This window comes from Cucurbita pepo, chloroplast (assembly GCF_057944985.1).
Source record: "Cucurbita pepo chloroplast, complete genome".
In the NCBI taxonomy this organism is placed as follows: domain Eukaryota; kingdom Viridiplantae; phylum Streptophyta; class Magnoliopsida; order Cucurbitales; family Cucurbitaceae; genus Cucurbita; species Cucurbita pepo.
This window is the reverse complement of record NC_038229.1, coordinates 115,001-130,000: the sequence shown is the minus strand read 5'-3', so window position 1 is coordinate 130,000 and position 15,000 is coordinate 115,001. Positions and strand designations below refer to the sequence as shown.

The 15,000-nt window shown below is 31.4% G+C and overlaps 12 protein-coding genes and 1 non-coding gene across 13 annotated transcripts in view; 10 read left to right on the top strand and 3 right to left on the bottom strand. All coding sequences in view use genetic code 11, as the record gives it.

The window, feature by feature from the left end:
* The first annotated feature begins 624 nt into the window (after positions 1-624).
* Positions 625-2,799, top strand: ycf1. Its single transcript has 2 exons — positions 625-1,570; positions 1,625-2,799. Exons 1-2 carry the CDS (start codon positions 625-627, stop codon positions 2,797-2,799), a joined length of 2,121 nt encoding a protein of 706 aa, YP_009505138.1.
* Positions 2,800-3,205: 406 nt separating this feature from the next.
* Positions 3,206-3,478, top strand: rps15 (ribosomal protein S15). The gene has a single exon. It carries the CDS (start codon positions 3,206-3,208, stop codon positions 3,476-3,478), a length of 273 nt encoding a protein of 90 aa, YP_009505137.1.
* A 103-nt stretch (positions 3,479-3,581) lies between these two features.
* On the top strand, positions 3,582-4,763 carry ndhH (NADH dehydrogenase subunit 7). Its single transcript has one exon. It carries the CDS (start codon positions 3,582-3,584, stop codon positions 4,761-4,763), a length of 1,182 nt encoding a protein of 393 aa, YP_009505136.1.
* Position 4,764: 1 nt separating this feature from the next.
* Positions 4,765-6,996, top strand: ndhA (NADH dehydrogenase subunit 1). The gene is made up of 2 exons: positions 4,765-5,320; positions 6,458-6,996. Exons 1-2 carry the CDS (start codon positions 4,765-4,767, stop codon positions 6,994-6,996), a joined length of 1,095 nt encoding a protein of 364 aa, YP_009505135.1.
* An 80-nt stretch (positions 6,997-7,076) lies between these two features.
* Positions 7,077-7,577, top strand: ndhI (NADH dehydrogenase subunit I). The gene has a single exon. It carries the CDS (start codon positions 7,077-7,079, stop codon positions 7,575-7,577), a length of 501 nt encoding a protein of 166 aa, YP_009505134.1.
* A 353-nt stretch (positions 7,578-7,930) lies between these two features.
* Positions 7,931-8,461, top strand: ndhG (NADH dehydrogenase subunit 6). The gene has a single exon. The coding sequence runs from the start codon at positions 7,931-7,933 to the stop codon at positions 8,459-8,461; it is 531 nt and encodes a 176-aa protein (YP_009505133.1).
* A 228-nt stretch (positions 8,462-8,689) lies between these two features.
* Positions 8,690-8,992, top strand: ndhE (NADH dehydrogenase subunit 4L). The gene has a single exon. The coding sequence runs from the start codon at positions 8,690-8,692 to the stop codon at positions 8,990-8,992; it is 303 nt and encodes a 100-aa protein (YP_009505132.1).
* A 248-nt stretch (positions 8,993-9,240) lies between these two features.
* On the top strand, positions 9,241-9,486 carry psaC (photosystem I subunit VII). The gene has a single exon. The coding sequence runs from the start codon at positions 9,241-9,243 to the stop codon at positions 9,484-9,486; it is 246 nt and encodes an 81-aa protein (YP_009505131.1).
* A 241-nt stretch (positions 9,487-9,727) lies between these two features.
* ndhD (NADH dehydrogenase subunit 4) lies at positions 9,728-11,137 on the top strand. Its single transcript has one exon. It carries the CDS (start codon positions 9,728-9,730, stop codon positions 11,135-11,137), a length of 1,410 nt encoding a protein of 469 aa, YP_009505130.1.
* Positions 11,138-11,401: 264 nt separating this feature from the next.
* On the bottom strand, positions 11,402-12,373 carry ccsA (cytochrome c biogenesis protein). Its single transcript has one exon. It carries the CDS (start codon positions 12,371-12,373, stop codon positions 11,402-11,404), a length of 972 nt encoding a protein of 323 aa, YP_009505129.1.
* Positions 12,374-12,473: 100 nt separating this feature from the next.
* Positions 12,474-12,553, bottom strand: trnL-TAG. Its single transcript has one exon. It is a non-coding gene; the product is annotated as a tRNA-Leu (tRNA).
* A 784-nt stretch (positions 12,554-13,337) lies between these two features.
* Positions 13,338-13,532, bottom strand: rpl32 (ribosomal protein L32). Its single transcript has one exon. It carries the CDS (start codon positions 13,530-13,532, stop codon positions 13,338-13,340), a length of 195 nt encoding a protein of 64 aa, YP_009505128.1.
* A 653-nt stretch (positions 13,533-14,185) lies between these two features.
* Positions 14,186-15,000, top strand: part of ndhF (NADH dehydrogenase subunit 5) — a 2,247-nt gene continuing 1,432 nt past the window's right edge. The window contains exon 1 of the mRNA in view: positions 14,186-15,000. This exon is cut by the window's right edge and continues 1,432 nt beyond it. Coding sequence (YP_009505127.1) covers positions 14,186-15,000 — 815 coding nt within the window.

The window sequence follows — 15,000 nt, the reverse complement described above, 5'->3', positions numbered from 1 at the left end:
GCTGAAATGCCTTTTGGTTCTCCCCGAAAAGACGGTTCGTTTTTTGAACCGGGTTTAATAACAAAAGTCGAAAAACAAATTAAAAAAAGGACTCGAAGAGTTTTAAAAAAAAGACTAAACGTGTTTATAAATATATTAAACGAAACAAAAAAACGGGTCATCAAAAACCTTTCACAAAGAAACCCAACTCGATTAGTTGAATTGAAAGAAATATCCGAGTTGAATGAAGAAAAAAATTTGATAATACGTAATCGAATGATCCAAGACTCGTCCATTATAATTCAATCTATGGATCGGAGAACTTTTTCGTTGATAGAAACAACGATCAAAGATCGGACTGATAGAACAAACACCATACTAAAACAAATTGAAAAAATTAGAAAAGACACGAAAAACGCGATTCTAAAGCTAGAACTAAATATTAGTCCTAACAAAATAAGTGATATATTAGAATCTCCGAAAAATCTTTTAAAGATATTAAAAAAAAGAAATGTACGATTAATTCGTAAATCGCATCATTTTCTAAAATTTTTCGTTGAAAACATATACATAGCTATCTTTCAACGTATTATGAATATCCCGAGGATTAATGGTCAACTTTTTATTGATTCAATAAAAAAAAAAATGACTAAATCCATTTCCAATAATGAAGCAAATGAAGAAAGAATTGATAAAACAAATCAAAGTTTCATTTACTTTATTTCAACTATAAAAAAGTCACTTTCCAATATTAGTAATAAGAATAGAAAGGTCTTTGGGGACTTATCATACTTGTCACAAGCATATTTATTTTACAAATTATCACAAACCCAACTTATTAACTTATCTAAGTTAAGACCTGTGTTTCAATATCACGGAACATCTCTTTTTCTTAAAAATGAAATACAGGATTATTTTGGTAAAGTTGTTGGAGCACACGAAATATTCCATCCCGACTTAAAACAAAAGAATCTTCAAAATTCTGCAATGATGAATGAATGGAAAAACTGGTTAAGGGGTCATTATCACTATGATTTATATCCAATTAGATGGGAAAAATTATTCCCACAAAAATGGCGAAATAGAGTAAAGAAAGATCGTATGGTCAAAAATAAAGATTTTAAACAATGTTATTCATATGAACAAAACAGATTAATTGATTACAAAAAACAAAATGATTTTGAAACCCGCTACTCATTACCAAATAAAAACGATAATATTCTAAAAAAATATATATATGATCTTTTATCATATAAATCCATTAATTATGAAGATAATAAAGATTCATCTATTTATGAATTAACAGTGCAAGTAAAAAATAATCAAGAAAGTTCGTCTAAGTACAACACAGATAAATGGAAATTTTTTGATATACTAACGGATATCCCTATCAATAATTATCTAATAGATAATTATATTATAGATCGGGAAAAAAATCTGGATAGAAAATATTTTGATTGGAGAATGCTGCATTTTGGTCTTAAAAATAAGGCCGATATTAGAGCCTGGATCAATATTGAAACTGACACAAACAGTAATCAAAATACTAAAACTGGGGGTAATAGTTTTCAACTAATTGAAAAAATCGATAAGAAAGATTTTTCTTATCTCACAATGAATCAAGAAATCAACCCATTGAACAATAAAAAAAAAATCTTTTTTGTTTTTGATTGGATGAGAATGAATGAAGAAATACTAAGTCGTTCCATATCGAATCTGGAACTTTGGTTCTTTCCAGAATTTTTGATACTTTATAATGCATATAAGATTAATCCGTGGATCATACCAATCAAATCACTTCTTTTAAATTTGAATAAAAATTTCATTATTAGTCAAAATGAAAAACTAATTGGAAAGAAAAAAGGATCTCCTTTAATATCAGCGAAGAAAAAACCTCTTTTTTTAGAAAATGGAAATAAAGGAAAAAAGGAAGTTGTGGACGAAAAGAATCGTGACTCAGTTTTATCAAACCAAAAAAAAGATCTTGAAAAAGATTCCGCGGAAGCAGATGTGAAAAAACGTAGAAAGAAAAAAAAATCCAAGAAAAACATGGAAGCCCTGTTTGATTCCTTCGTAAACAACTATTTTATTTTTCAATTGAGATGGGAGAATTCCTTAACTGGCAAACTGATGAATAACATCAACGTATATTGTCTCCTGCTTAGACTGATAAATCCCATAAAAATTACTATATCCTCTATCGAAAGAGGAGAAATAAATCTGGAGATGCTGATAGTTCCCAAGCAGTTCCAGTTTCATAAAGAATTCTTAAAAGGGGGAATATTTATTATCGAACCTGTTCGTCTGTCTGTAGAAAATGATGGACAATTTATTATGTCTCAAACCATAGGTATTTCATTAGTTCATAAGAATAAGTACCAAATTAATCAAAGATATCAAGAAAAAGGCTATCCTTATAAGAAGAGTTTTGCTGAATCCATTGCAATACATCAAAAAACGAATGAAAATAGAACCAGCAATCATTATGATTTGCTTGTTCCGGAAAATATCTTATCCCCTAGAGGTCGTAGAGAGTTCAGAATTCTAATTTGTTTCAATTCTGGGAATAGAAATGATATCCATAGAAATACAGGATTTTACAATGCAAATAAGGTAAAAACTCATGATCAAGTTTTAGATAAAAGAAGCAAACATCTTGATAGATATAAAAATAAACTAAATAAATTCAAGTTCTTTTTGTGGCCCAATTATCGATTAGAAGATTTAGCTTGTATGAATCGTTATTGGTTTGATACCAATAATAGCAGTCGTTTTAGTATGCTAAGGATCCATATGTATCCACAATTGAAAATTCGTTAATGCTACATTTTTCCTATATTGGCCGTACCTTATATGGTATATGAAGACAAAGAAATACACATATGGCACTGTCTTAGATTCTGATAGATGATATTAATTTAATTCAATGGCGTCTCTATTCGATTTAGAAATGAATCAATAAAATATTCTTATTTCATTTTTAATTGAAGTTTTAAGTATAAATATTTTTTGTGCGTGCAGAAATATACCAGCCTTTTGTATACCTATCTGAATCCAATTTTTTCAAATTGGATTGCAAAATTTTATTAAAAAAAAAAAAAGAATAGAAATTCGTAATCAAATTAAGATTATTGTGTATATCAAATTAAAATTAGTAACATTATTATTACTGATCAATAATAATTTATAAAACAATAAAAAAAGGAGGCTAAGGAGATTTCATTTTATGGTAAAAAATTCATTCAGCTCAGTTATTTCGCAAGAAGAAAAAAAAGAAAATGGAGGATCCGTTGAATTTCAAGTAGTCAGTTTCACCAATAAGATACGAAGACTTACTTCTCATTTGGAATTGCACAAAAAAGACTATTTATCTCAAAGAGGTCTACGTAAAATTCTCGGAAAACGCCAACGATTACTTTCTTATTTATCAAAGATAAATAAAATGCGTTATAAAGAATTAATTAATCAATTGGATATTCGGGAGTCAAAAACTCAGTAATTTTAAAAGTAATTTTTAATTATTTGATTTATTAGATCTTGAATTTTTATGAACTTATTTGCATTTTCAGCAATTCATGGAAAGCTGAATCGAGGAAAAACTTATGAATGGACCAGCTACAAGAAAAGACCTCATGATAGTCAATATGGGACCTCACCACCCATCAATGCACGGTGTTCTTCGACTCATCCTTACTTTGGATGGTGAAGATGTTATTGACTGTGAACCAATATTGGGTTATTTACACAGAGGGATGGAAAAAATTGCAGAAAACCGAACAATTATACAATATCTACCTTATGTAACACGTTGGGATTATTTAGCTACTATGTTTACAGAAGCAATAACTGTAAATGGTCCAGAACTGTTGGGAAATATTCAAGTACCTAAAAGAGCCAGCTATATCAGAGTAATTATGTTGGAATTGAGTCGTATAGCTTCTCATCTGTTATGGCTTGGCCCTTTTATGGCGGATATTGGCGCACAGACTCCCTTCTTCTATATTTTCAGAGAAAGAGAATTAGTATATGATCTATTCGAAGCAGCCACCGGTATGAGAATGATGCATAATTATTTTCGTATCGGGGGAGTCGCGGCTGATCTACCTCATGGATGGATAGATAAATGTTTGGATTTCTGCGATTATTTTTTGACAGCGGTTGCTGAATATCAAAAACTTATTACACAAAATCCTATTTTTTTAGAACGAGTTGAGGGAGTAGGCATTATTTCTGGAGAAGAGGTAATAAATTGGGGGTTATCAGGACCAATGCTGCGAGCTTCCGGAATACCATGGGATCTTCGTAAAGTTGATCATTATGAGTGTTATGACGAATTTGATTGGGAAGTTCAGTGGCAAAAAGAAGGAGATTCATTAGCTCGTTATTTAGTCAGACTTGGTGAGATGACGGAATCCATAAAAATTATTCAACAAGCTTTGGAAGGAATTCCAGGGGGACCTTATGAAAATTTAGAAATACGATCTTTTGATCGAGGACAGTCTCCGGAATGGAATGACTTTGACTATCGATTCATTAGTAAAAAACCTTCGCCAACTTTTGAATTGGCGAAACAAGAACTTTATGTGAGAGTCGAAGCCCCAAAAGGGGAATTGGGCATTTTTTTGATAGGGGATCAGGGTGGTTTTCCTTGGAGATGGAAAATTCGCCCGCCGGGTTTTATCAATTTGCAAATTCTTCCTCAGTTAGTTAAAAGAATGAAATTGGCTGATATTATGACAATACTAGGTAGCATAGATATCATTATGGGAGAAGTTGATCGTTAAAATGATAATTGATACATCACAAGTCCAAGATATCAATTCTTTTTCGAGATTGGAATTCTTAAAAGAAGTCTATGGAATTCTATGGGTGCTTGTCCCTATTTTGACTACTGTATTGGGAATCACAATCGGCGTACTAGTAATTGTATGGTTAGAAAGAGAAATATCCGCCGGGATACAACAACGTATTGGACCTGAATATGCTGGTCCTTTGGGAGTTCTTCAAGCTTTAGCAGATGGCACAAAACTACTTTTTAAAGAAAATCTGCTTCCATCTAGAGGTGATACGCGTTTATTCAGTATCGGACCATCCATAGCAGTCATATCAATTTTACTAAGCTATTCAGTAATTCCTTTTGGTTATCGCCTTGTTTTAGCAGATCTGCAGATCGGTGTTTTTTTATGGATTGCCATTTCAAGTGTTGCTCCCATCGGCCTTCTTATGTCAGGATATGGATCCAATAATAAATATTCCTTTTTAGGTGGTCTACGAGCTGCTGCTCAATCAATTAGTTATGAAATACCATTAACTCTATGTGTATTATCAATATCTCTACGTGTGATTCGTTGAGACATAAACTTCTCCCCCCTTTTTTTTTGAGAAAAGGGGTGATGAATAGATATCTTCATTTTTATATTCATTATTCGGATTAATGAACTAAATCAGATAGTTATATGAGTGAAAGAAAACAGCTTAGATAAATAAAAATTAGCAGTCAAAATATTGAGTCTCATTTTCTATGTATAAGAGTTAAGCAGAAATAAACATAGGCGCAAGAGAGCCTTTATCCCAAGATTGGTTGACTAGTTATCCTGTCTTGAAGCGGACTCAAAAGATCAATCGGATCGAGTTTTCACTATTATTTGGATGTACTAACATATATGTATTACCATAACACGGCTGATTGAGCAAAAATGAGTGGATGGTTAGAAACACCAAGATATACAAAGGATTAGTAATGGAGATTTTCCAAATTATCCAAAAGAGAGAGAAGGACATTTTTGCAAAATGCATAATATAAAAAGAATACGAATTGGGGCTTTAAGTTTGTAGAAATGATCAGGCAGTACTCCCCACGATTCCGATCCAGAGTATGCGCCTATCCACCCATTAAATAAATAACTATCGGAAACGAAATAATCCCTTATTTAGTAAGTCCCCTTTTTCTCAGAAAGAAGAATAGGAACGAAAAAAACAAATTGAAAGAATCCAATTACAACAAAAAAAGAGATCTTTTGTATTGTTTCTTATCTCCATCTATTCCTATATTCATTTCTTTCCTATCTCCCTATTCATCGAGATAGAATTCGTGTCCGAATTCATGAACTAATGGAATAGCCAATTTGTTTTTTTCGTAAGTGAAAACGATGGGTTATTGATATTTATAATCAATAGTATTTTAGTGAAGAATTAAGTTATTACTCAACAAAGAATTTTTTTTTTATTAAAGGATGAGATCAATTCAGAAGTACCTTTTTTCTTTATTATTAGAACAGACAGAATTCTATTGGGTTAATTGGGGGCCACACGATAGATTTTTATCCTATACTCTTCTACAAAAAAGACATATTAAGATAAATAATCCCGACACGCTCCTTAGATTTATTTATGGCCCTCAAGGAGCCGTATGAGGTGAAAATCTCATGTACGGTTCTGTAATAGCGATGAGAACAGTGATGTTATTACCGACTATGATTATCTAACAGTTCGAGTACAGTTGATATAGTTGAGGCTCAATCAAAGTATGGTTTTTGGGGGTGGAATTTGTGGCGTCAACCTATAGGGTTTGTTATTTTTCTAATTTCTTCCTTAGCAGAATGCGAGAGATTACCTTTTGATTTACCAGAAGCGGAAGAAGAATTAGTAGCGGGTTATCAAACCGAGTATTCGGGTATCAAATTTGGTTTATTTTATGTTGCTTCCTATCTAAATCTATTAGTTTCTTCGTTATTTGTAACGGTTCTTTACTTGGGTGGTTGGGATATCTCTATTCCATACATATTCGGTTATGAACTTTTTGAAATAAATAAAGCGTATGAAGTCTTTGGAATGACAATTAGTATCTTTATTACATTAGCTAAAACTTATTTATTCTTGTTCATTTCTATAGCAACAAGATGGACTTTACCCCGACTAAGAATAGACCAACTATTAAATCTCGGATGGAAATTTCTTTTACCTATATCTCTTGGTAATCTATTATTAACAACTTCCTTTCAACTCTTTTCACTGTAAAGGAATACCATATTCTATATTCACGACTTGCTCAAACAAGAGAAAGAAACAAACATAAAATTCTTTAGAGATATTACAATATGTTCCCTATGGTAACTGGGTTCATGAATTATGGTCAACAAACAGTACGAGCTGCAAGGTACATTGGTCAGGGTTTCATGATTACTTTATCCCATGCAAATCGTTTGCCTGTAACTATTCAATATCCTTACGAAAAATTAATCGCATCGGAGCGTTTCCGCGGTCGAATCCATTTTGAATTTGATAAATGCATTGCTTGTGAAGTATGTGTTCGTGTATGTCCTATAGATCTCCCCGTTGTTGATTGGAAATTGGAAACAGATATTCGAAAGAAACGATTGCTTAATTACAGTATTGATTTCGGGATCTGTATATTTTGTGGTAACTGCGTTGAATATTGTCCAACAAATTGTTTATCAATGACTGAAGAATATGAACTTTCTACTTATGATCGTCACGAATTGAATTATAATCAAATTTCTTTGGGTCGTTTACCAATGTCAGTAGTTGATGATTATACAATTAGAACAATTCTGAATTCGCCTCAAATTGAAGTCTAAAATAAGTAAATCCCTTGATTAAAGAGTAATTGGAAATTACTAAGGTTCCGTTTTGATCTAAAGAAATGAGGTTTCTTTCGTTTTGTTTGTTTGATCACTACCTACAAATACAAACTATTGATTCATGAGAATTGCAGCTTAATTTAGATTGAAACTATATATTTCCAAATATATAGTTTCAATCTACTATACTCTTTCAGATCAAGACTAAGATTAATACAATAACTGTACCTACATTAATTCACACCCCCTAAGATTTAATTAGGAATTGATTATCCATTTTTTTTCCTGGTCAGATCAATAAGGTCATGAAAAACATTTAGATTTTTTTATCTCTTTTTTTACTACATATAATGGATTTGCCTGGACCGATACATGATTTTCTTGTAGTCTTGTTGGGATCAGGTCTTATTTTAGGAAGTATGGGAGTACTATTATTTAATAACTCCATTTATTCTGCTTTTTCGTTGGGACTGGTTCTTGTTTCTATATCCTTATTCTATATTTTAGCAAACGCCCAGTTTGTAGCTGCCGCGCAACTCCTTATTTACGTGGGAGCTATAAATGTTTTAATCATATTTGCTGTGATGTTCATGAAGGGTTCAGAATATTCCAAAGATTTGAATCTTTGGACCGTTGGGAATGGAGTTACTTTTCTGGTTTGTACAAGTATTTTTGTTTCACTAATGACTACTATTGTAGATACGTCATGGTATGGGATTATTTGGACTACAAGATCAAACCAGATTCTAGAGCCAGATTTAATAAGTAATAGTCAACAAATTGGAATTCATTTATCAACATATTTTTTTCTTCCATTTGAACTAATTTCGATCATTCTTTTAGCTGCTTTGATCGGCGCAATTGCCGTGGCTCGCCAGTAATAAATCTTTAGTTAGAAATAGCATAAATTAAACTTTGTTCTATGTTATCGCACACATTCCCCTTCAATTCTATTTGAAGATTGTTTCTGTCTAAAATAAAAATTCTTTTATTCGATCGATTACCAATATATTCCCTTGTTCTGTACTTTTTTTTTGTCAATTGAATTGAATCTATTACATTTTTGTTCATATTGAAATGAATCGGAATTGATAAGGAGTTGGTCAATCATGCTCGAACATGTACTTATTCTAAGTGCCTATTTATTTTCTATCGGTATCTATGGATTGATCACGAGCCGAAATATGGTTAGGGCCCTTATGTGTCTTGAGCTTATACTGAATGCAGTTAATATGAATTTCGTAACATTTTCTGATTTTTTTGATAGTCGCCAATTAAAAGGGAATATTTTCTCAATTTTTGTTATAGCTATTGCAGCCGCTGAAGCAGCTATTGGCCCAGCTATTGTTTCGTCAATTTATCGTAACAGAAAATCAACTCGTATCAATCAATCGAATTTGTTGAATAAGTAGTATTTATTTATCGGATAAATTCTGATATTCATCAAGTCAAATTATCTGTATGATACGTAATTCATGATCATGTTTGCGAAAACGTAAAAAATCAAAGTATCTTGGTCCTATCGCATGAGTTAATCTGAAAGTAGATTGATTATAAAAATTCTGATCAATTATTGACTCATCTGGTATCTAAATATATAATTCATTTACAAATTTACTCGATCGAAAATTTATAGTCTTAAAAAAGAATTCTAGATCCAATGTCACATTCAGTAAAGATTTATGATACATGTATAGGGTGTACTCAATGTGTCCGAGCTTGCCCCACAGATGTATTAGAAATGATACCTTGGGGCGGATGTAAAGCTAAGCAAATAGCTTCGGCTCCAAGAACAGAAGACTGTGTTGGTTGTAAGAGATGTGAATCTGCCTGTCCGACGGATTTCTTGAGTGTTCGCGTTTATTTATGGCATGAAACAACTCGAAGCATGGGTCTAGCTTATTGATACGTTCTCGAAAAGCCCCCTTGAATCCATTTGATTTCTTTTTTACCGACAAAAACTCGTGCTCGAAAATAAATATACATATATATATTTTTTTTTATTTCATTTTCGAACATGGGTTTTTTTAGTCCAAGTGTATCTTGTTTTTACTACGAATTATTTTCCTTGGTTAACAACAGTTATAGTTTTTCCAATATTTGCGGGTTTATTACTTCTCTTTTTCCCTCATAGAGGAAATAAAGTAATGAGATGGTATACGATATGTATCTGTGTACTCGAGCTCCTTCTAACAACCTATGCATTTTGTTATCATTTCGAATTAGACGATCCATTAATCCAACTGACAGAGGATTATAAATGGATCCCTTTTTTGGATTTTTACTGGAGATTGGGAATCGATGGACTTTCCATAGGACCCATTTTACTGACGGGGTTTATCACCACTTTAGCTACTTTAGCGGCTTGGCCAGTTACTCGAGATTCCCGATTATTCCATTTTCTAATGTTAGCAATGTATAGCGGTCAAATAGGATCATTTTCTGCTCGAGACCTTTTACTATTTTTTATCATGTGGGAGTTAGAATTAATTCCCGTTTATCTACTTCTATCGATGTGGGGAGGAAAGAAACGGTTGTATTCAGCTACAAAGTTTATTTTGTACACTGCGGGAGGTTCCATTTTTTTGTTAATGGGAGTTCTGGGTATCGGTTTATATGGTTCTAATGAACCAACTTTAAATTTTGAAACATCGGCTAATCAATCGTATCCTATAGCACTGGAAATAATATTCTATATCGGATTTCTTATTGCTTTTGCTGTCAAATCACCGATTATACCCTTACATACATGGTTACCAGATACCCACGGAGAGGCACATTACAGTACTTGTATGCTTCTAGCCGGAATCTTATTAAAAATGGGAGCATATGGATTGGTTCGGATCAATATGGAATTATTACCCCACGCCCATTCTATTTTTTCACCCTGGTTGATCATAGTAGGTATAATTCAAATAATCTATGCAGCTTCAACATCTTCGGGTCAACGCAATTTAAAAAAAAGAATCGCTTATTCCTCCGTCTCTCATATGGGTTTCATAATTATAGGAATTTGTTCTATAAGCGATACGGGACTCAATGGAGCTATTTTACAAATAATCTCTCATGGATTTATTGGCGCTGCGCTTTTTTTCTTGGCGGGAACAAGTTATGATAGAATACGTCTTGTTTATCTCGATGAAATGGGCGGAATGGCTATTCCAATTCCAAAAATATTCACGACTTTTAGTATCTTATCGATGGCTTCCCTTGCATTGCCGGGTATGAGCGGTTTTGTTGCAGAATTAATAGTCTTTTTTGGAATAATTACCAGCCAAAAATATCTTTTAATGACAAAAATACTAATTACTTTGGTAATGGCAATTGGAATCATATTAACTCCCATTTATTTATTATCTATGTTACGCCAGATGTTCTATGGATACAAGCTTTTTAATGTTCAAAATTCTTATTTTTTTGATTCGGGACCACGAGAGTTGTTTGTTGCGATCTCTATCCTTATACCTGTCATAGGTATTGGTATTTATCCAGATTTTGTTTTCTCACTATCAGTTGACAAGGTCGAAGCTCTTTTATCTAATTATTTTGCTAGATAGTTTTCGGAAAAAAAATAAAACAGCAATAATATAATAATTAATAATTTTTTTTTAATCGTTCGTTGCACAATAAAAAAAGAAGTCTTTTTTCTTAATCTTAAGTTAAATAAAAAAATGAATTGGACTTCCTCATACATTTGGGTTTTGTGAGAACCATTTGAATCAAGTAATGTAGTGATTCAAAGGGTTCTCGATGTCTTACACACAGTTTTCTTATCTATACTCTCCCGTGTTTGTGTTCGTCAGGCCCTTTCTTGAATTCATTCAATTAGATGTTAATGTAAATGAACCATAACTATGTAGCCCTATCCCTAATAGATTGACCCCAAAATAGCATATCCAAATTATAAGAAAACCCATAGAGGCCACAATTGCAGAATTTACACCTTCAAAATTTTTATTTGTTCGCATATGTAAATAAATTGCGAATATGGTCCAAGTAATAAATGCCCAAGTTTCTTTTGGATCCCAATTCCAATACGATCCCCATGTCTCATTAGCCCATACGGCCCCTGAAAGAATACCTATGCTTAAAAAGATAAACCCTAGACTAATAATACGATAACTCCAATGATCTAATTGTTGAATCAGTTGAGACTTATAATAATTATTATAAGAAAAAAAATAAGTGTTTCTTAAAACATTGTTCTCTTCGTTCATGTATTGGATCTCATCAAAGGAAAATAACGCATTTAATAAATGATTGTTTTTACCAAAAATTCTTATAGAGTTTTGAAATGTAATCACTATAAGAGCTACTGAAAATAATGATCCACATAAAAGAGATGCATAACCCAATACCATCATACTTACGTGCATCATTAACCAATGAGATTGGAGAGCGGGAACTAATAGTGGGGATTGATGCATTTCAGTTAAAAAACCTGAAGTAGCAAAACCTTGGGTAAAAATAGTACTTGGTGCAGTTATTGCGCTTACACTTAAATGGTTTTTATATTTTTTAAAATACGTAAATAGATGAATAATGGAGAAACCCCATGAAAGAAATAGTAATGATTCATATAAATCACTTAATGGTAAATGCCTCAAATAAATCCAACGAGTAACTAATAATCCTGTTATACAGAAAAAAGTAGCTATCATGCCCTTTTCTGACGAAGCATAGAGTCCTACGGTTTCATCGACGAATAAGGTTATCAAATGAATTGTAATGACAGTTGAAATGACCGAAAAAGATATATGAGTTAATATATGCTCTAAAGTTGAAAATATCATAAAAAAAATTTAAAAAGGTCCCTCAATTCAATTATTTGAATTAATATCGGGGACGTGAATTAATTATATTATAGAACTTGTTTTATAATATAAAATGGCATGCCGCTACTCGGACTCGAACCGAGATGCTCTAGCACTGCTTCCTAAGAGCAGCGTGTCTACCGATTTCACCATAGCGGCTTTCTCGAAATCATAATAACCTATTATTATTCACTCGTCGAGATTGAAAAAATATAATTAGAATAAATTTTATTAATTTAATAATAGTTTGATTTTAGAGGATTTTGCAAACCAATTTCATTATGTATTCGGTGGGATATATTCTATAATAGTAATAATGATTTCGAGAAAAGAAATAAGGGTTCATAGAATGAAAAAATACGGTTTTAACTTAATCCACTAATGTCATCATTTTAACGTCTCATTAAATTTTTAATAAAGAATTTCAGTTTACTATTTGATTAGATATTATATATTTTCTATATTCTAGAATATAGAAAATATATAATAAAATAAAAAATCAATAAAAACTTTTTCGTTTATTGGGGCGATGGGGATTCGTATTTTCCCCATCCCGAAAATGATAAAACAAAGATATGAAAAAGAAAGGTCAACCCGTGTATTTCTTTTGATTCTTTGAACAAGAAAAAAATACCATTTTCAATTTTATAATTGAGTAAACAAAAGATTTTTTATTTTTTTTACATACCCTAAAAAAAGGAATTTCATATTCATCCGCTCAAAACATTAGGAAATTCCAATAATTGCTTTGATAAAAAAAATGTTTATTTTTATTTGAATCTATATTTTTTAGTGATAATTTTTTTTTAATAAATTTACATTACATTATTCAATTATTTATTATTTATATAATAATATATAATAATAAATTATTATAATATAAAAAAAAATTTATTTAAATAATCAAAATTATAAACGAACTTCTACTAGACTTTTTTTTGAGTCAAACCGATTCTGATTCTTCCAATCTTTCATTATTTAGTTGATTTTTCTCAAAAACAAAACTTTGTGACTTCCTCGTTGAAATAGATTGTGATAGCGAAAAAGCTTTCAACGCTGCCCGACGCCCTTTGCTTTTCCAAATATTTTTCCGAATCCGTTTTTTTGATATAGAAGTGCGCTTTTTTGGAACTGCCATTAAAAAATTAGAATTGATTATTCATTACTATAATTGGATGTGAAAGACATCTAGTGTTCAAAAGGAATTGTTCTTTACTATTTATTATCCATTTTTTCTATAAATTATAGTATACTCCTAATATAGCTATCAAAATGAAAAATTATTCGATTAGAAACAAAAAAAATATATAAAATGTTATTTTGTAAAAAAAAAATGAATTGTTTAATGATTCGTAATAAACGAATTTAATACAAAGAAGTCTTATTTTACTGGATCCACTTGTAGACTGGCTTTTTTATGATTGATACCAAAATTAAATAGTGTTTTTCGTCTAATTATTCCTTCCCGCTCTATAGCGGGAAATTTTTGTAATGCATACTAAATAATAATAATAAAGAAAATTTGCAGTTTCTATATTGTCAAAAAATTTTACTTAAAATAAATAGGTGTGTTCATTAATAGTTTCAGTGGATCATCTTATTTGAACAATTCTAACTTCCTGACTTGAAATATTTTAAGTATTTGGCAAAAAATTAAGAATAATTAAGACTAGAAAAAGAAAATTCGATTTCAGTTTTGGATATTCAAATTTTTTATTAACTGATCCTTTTGAAAAGAGATAAGAGCTGGTGAATCAGAAAAATTAATTAGGAATTAAATATACTTTTTTTATGGAATATACGTATCAATATTCATGGATCATACCTTTCATCTCACTTCCAATTCCTATCTTAATAGGAGTGGGACTTCTACTTTTTCCGACCGCAACCAAAAACCTTCGACGTATGTGGTCTTTTCCGAGTATTTTATTGTTAAGTATAGTTATGATTTTTTCAGTTTATCTATCTATTGATCAAATAAATAGTAGTTATATCTATCAATATGTATGGTCTTGGACTATCAATAATGCTTTTTCTTTAGAGTTGGGCTACTTGATCGATCCACTTACTTGTATTATGTCAATATTAATCACGACTGTTGGAATTATGGTTCTTATTTATAGTGACAATTATATGTCTCACGATCAAGGATATTTGAGATTTTTTGCGTATATGAGTTTGTTCAATACGTCAATGTTGGGATTAGTTACTAGTTCGAATTTGATCCAAATTTATATTTTTTGGGAATTGGTTGGAATGTGTTCTTATCTATTAATAGGTTTTTGGTTCACTCGACCTACTGCGGCAAATGCTTGTCAAAAGGCATTTGTAACTAATCGCGTGGGGGATTTTGGTTTATTATTAGGGATTTTAGGTCTTTATTGGACAACAGGGAGTTTTGAATTTCGGGATTTATTTAAAATATTCAATAACTTGATTTATAATAATGAGGTTAATTTATTATTTGTTACTTTGTGCGCCGTCCTATTATTTGCAGGTGCAGTTGCTAAATCTGCTCAATTTCCTCTTCATGTATGGTTACCTGATGCTATGGAGGGTCCTACCCCGATTTCGGCTCTTATACATGCTGCTACGATGGTAGCAGC